Source organism: Henckelia pumila, chromosome 4, assembly GCF_033568475.1.
Source record: "Henckelia pumila isolate YLH828 chromosome 4, ASM3356847v2, whole genome shotgun sequence".
NCBI classification, from domain to species: domain Eukaryota; kingdom Viridiplantae; phylum Streptophyta; class Magnoliopsida; order Lamiales; family Gesneriaceae; genus Henckelia; species Henckelia pumila.
This window is the reverse complement of record NC_133123.1, coordinates 189205030-189207121: the sequence shown is the minus strand read 5'-3', so window position 1 is coordinate 189207121 and position 2092 is coordinate 189205030. Positions and strand designations below refer to the sequence as shown.

The 2092-nt window shown below is 32.4% G+C and overlaps 1 protein-coding gene across 1 annotated transcript; it reads left to right on the top strand.

Annotated features, from left to right (window-relative positions):
- The first annotated feature begins 1510 nt into the window (after window positions 1–1510).
- On the top strand, window positions 1511–2092 carry LOC140862453 (protein FAR1-RELATED SEQUENCE 4-like). Its single transcript, XM_073265476.1, has one exon. It carries the CDS (start codon window positions 1511–1513, stop codon window positions 2090–2092), a length of 582 nt encoding a protein of 193 aa, XP_073121577.1.

Sequence of the window (2092 nt, the reverse complement as noted above, 5' to 3'; positions counted from 1 at the left end):
GGATAATTGGACGTGCAATTAAATGTACTAGTAGAATTTAGATTGATTTAAATTTTTTTTATGTTCAAACATTATGAATTTGAAACAATAGTGAAATTCATATTTTTGCACATCAATTTTATGTGTTATGGTGGTTATATTCATTTCACTAAACTCTATTTAATTTGTTTTAGGATAATGTTATGTGTACCTAGAGGGTTACATGTAGGGTTACACGCTAGCATTAAATATTTTAAAAATTAATTTTTTTGAGAGTTAAATATATAATTATTAATATCATCAATCACTTGACCAGACTTCTGTGTTCTTCTCTCCAAACCCTTCTACATTATAATCATTAAACCCTCGCTCCAAACCCTTCCGTTGACGTGAAAAAAAAATCCAGAACAGAGAATTATTCCGTTGCCAATCAAGACACCCGCATATTGCTCGTCTCTTTGTTGGACATCTTTATCAGTGTAAATTAAGGTTAGTACTAGATTCAATGGATTTATTGTGTGCAAAATTTTTCGAAAGAAAACACGAACGCCTTGCTTTGTTTGTTTTTTTAATTCTCAAGAGTGGTCCTTATACGTACCTATGTCAATTTTCAACTTTTATGTCACAATCCTATCACGAAATTTTCAAGCAGCTTCATAAATCTTTACACACATGTATGTATGATGTAATATCGTTGAGAAATCATAGGGACGGAAGACGAATGACCAGAGTCGATGGTTATGCTTATGAATATTATTGTTATATAGATGCTTGCCCGAACAATATACAAACAAGTACACAAGAAAAGAGAATTCTTTCCAAGATATATGTAGACACAACACACGGTTTCTTGTTTTATTGAATGAGAAAATTTTAGTGCAATTTTGATTATCTTTAGAACAACTTTGGAAGCCTCGACTCGAATGGCACTTGTGCGTTTACACTGTTTTTTAAAATTGGGTAGATGGAATTTCCAATAAATTATTAGGAGTCAGATTACATGATGAATGCATGAGTCATGTACTTAAAACTTATTTGAATTGTTGTGAAAATTTTAACCACTGTAAAGTATTATTACCTATAGTTATTGATCAATCGGTAATTTTATGTGATTCTTCGCATCGATTTTTGATGTTTTATCTCAAAATTCTTTATGCACTATTCTTCTAATTATATTTGGTTCCTTCTCGGTGTATTTACAGGAACCGTTTTCGGGGAAGCTATCTAATATAATGTCTGACTTAGGTAATTAATTTAATATCTCTCATTCCATTTCTACTACACGTTTATTGATTTAAATAGAAAATAGAATTTAGAGATATATTTTCGAATTTGTTTAACCCTCTATGCTTTTAAAAAAATTTAACCCTCTGCAACCATAATTTATTTATCTAGCGCTATGGATATAATGCTTGTTTTTCGGTTAAAACTTGATGCGTTTTGTGTAGGTGCTTTGGTTGCGGAAGATGATGTTTTAGTGAATTATGATCCTTTGGTTGCAGCAGGCAGTTAGATTGAGCCCAAATTTGGGATGAAATTTGGAAATGAAAATGAAGTTTTTGAATTTTACAAAAGGTATGCATATCATGTTGGTTTTCCGGTTAGAAAAAGAAATTTACAAAAGAATAACAAAGGGGATGTTACGTACATAGCATTCACATGTATCCGAGAAGGTCGAAAATGTAGTAATACAAGCACTACACTGAAGCCCCAACAAACTGGTCGAACAGGCTGTAAAGCTAGGTTGTCAGCTTGTTCAGATGTTGTTGGAGTGTGGAGAATTACTGTTGTCCATCTTGAGCACAATCACCAAACTATTCCATCCAAATCTAGATTATTTCGATGTTATCGTCAATTGAATGCTAACGTGAAACGACAACTAGAGGTAAATGATATTGCAGTTATTCCTCTTCATAAAAGTTATAACTCAGTTGTTGTTGAAGCGGGTGGATACGAGAATATGACCTTTATTGAAAATGATTGTCGAAATTATATTGATAAGGTTAGGAAATTAAGACTTGGAGGGGGAGATGCTGCTACTATTCAAGCTTATTTCCCAAAAATGCAATCACTTTCTCCTGGTTTTTTCTTTAGCTTGGATTTGGATGATTAG

Excerpts from the sequence above, each read along its gene's own strand:
- LOC140862453 (XM_073265476.1), top strand. The coding sequence starts at position 1,511 with ATGAAATTTGGAAATGAAAATGAAGTTTTTGAATTTTACAAAAGGTAT.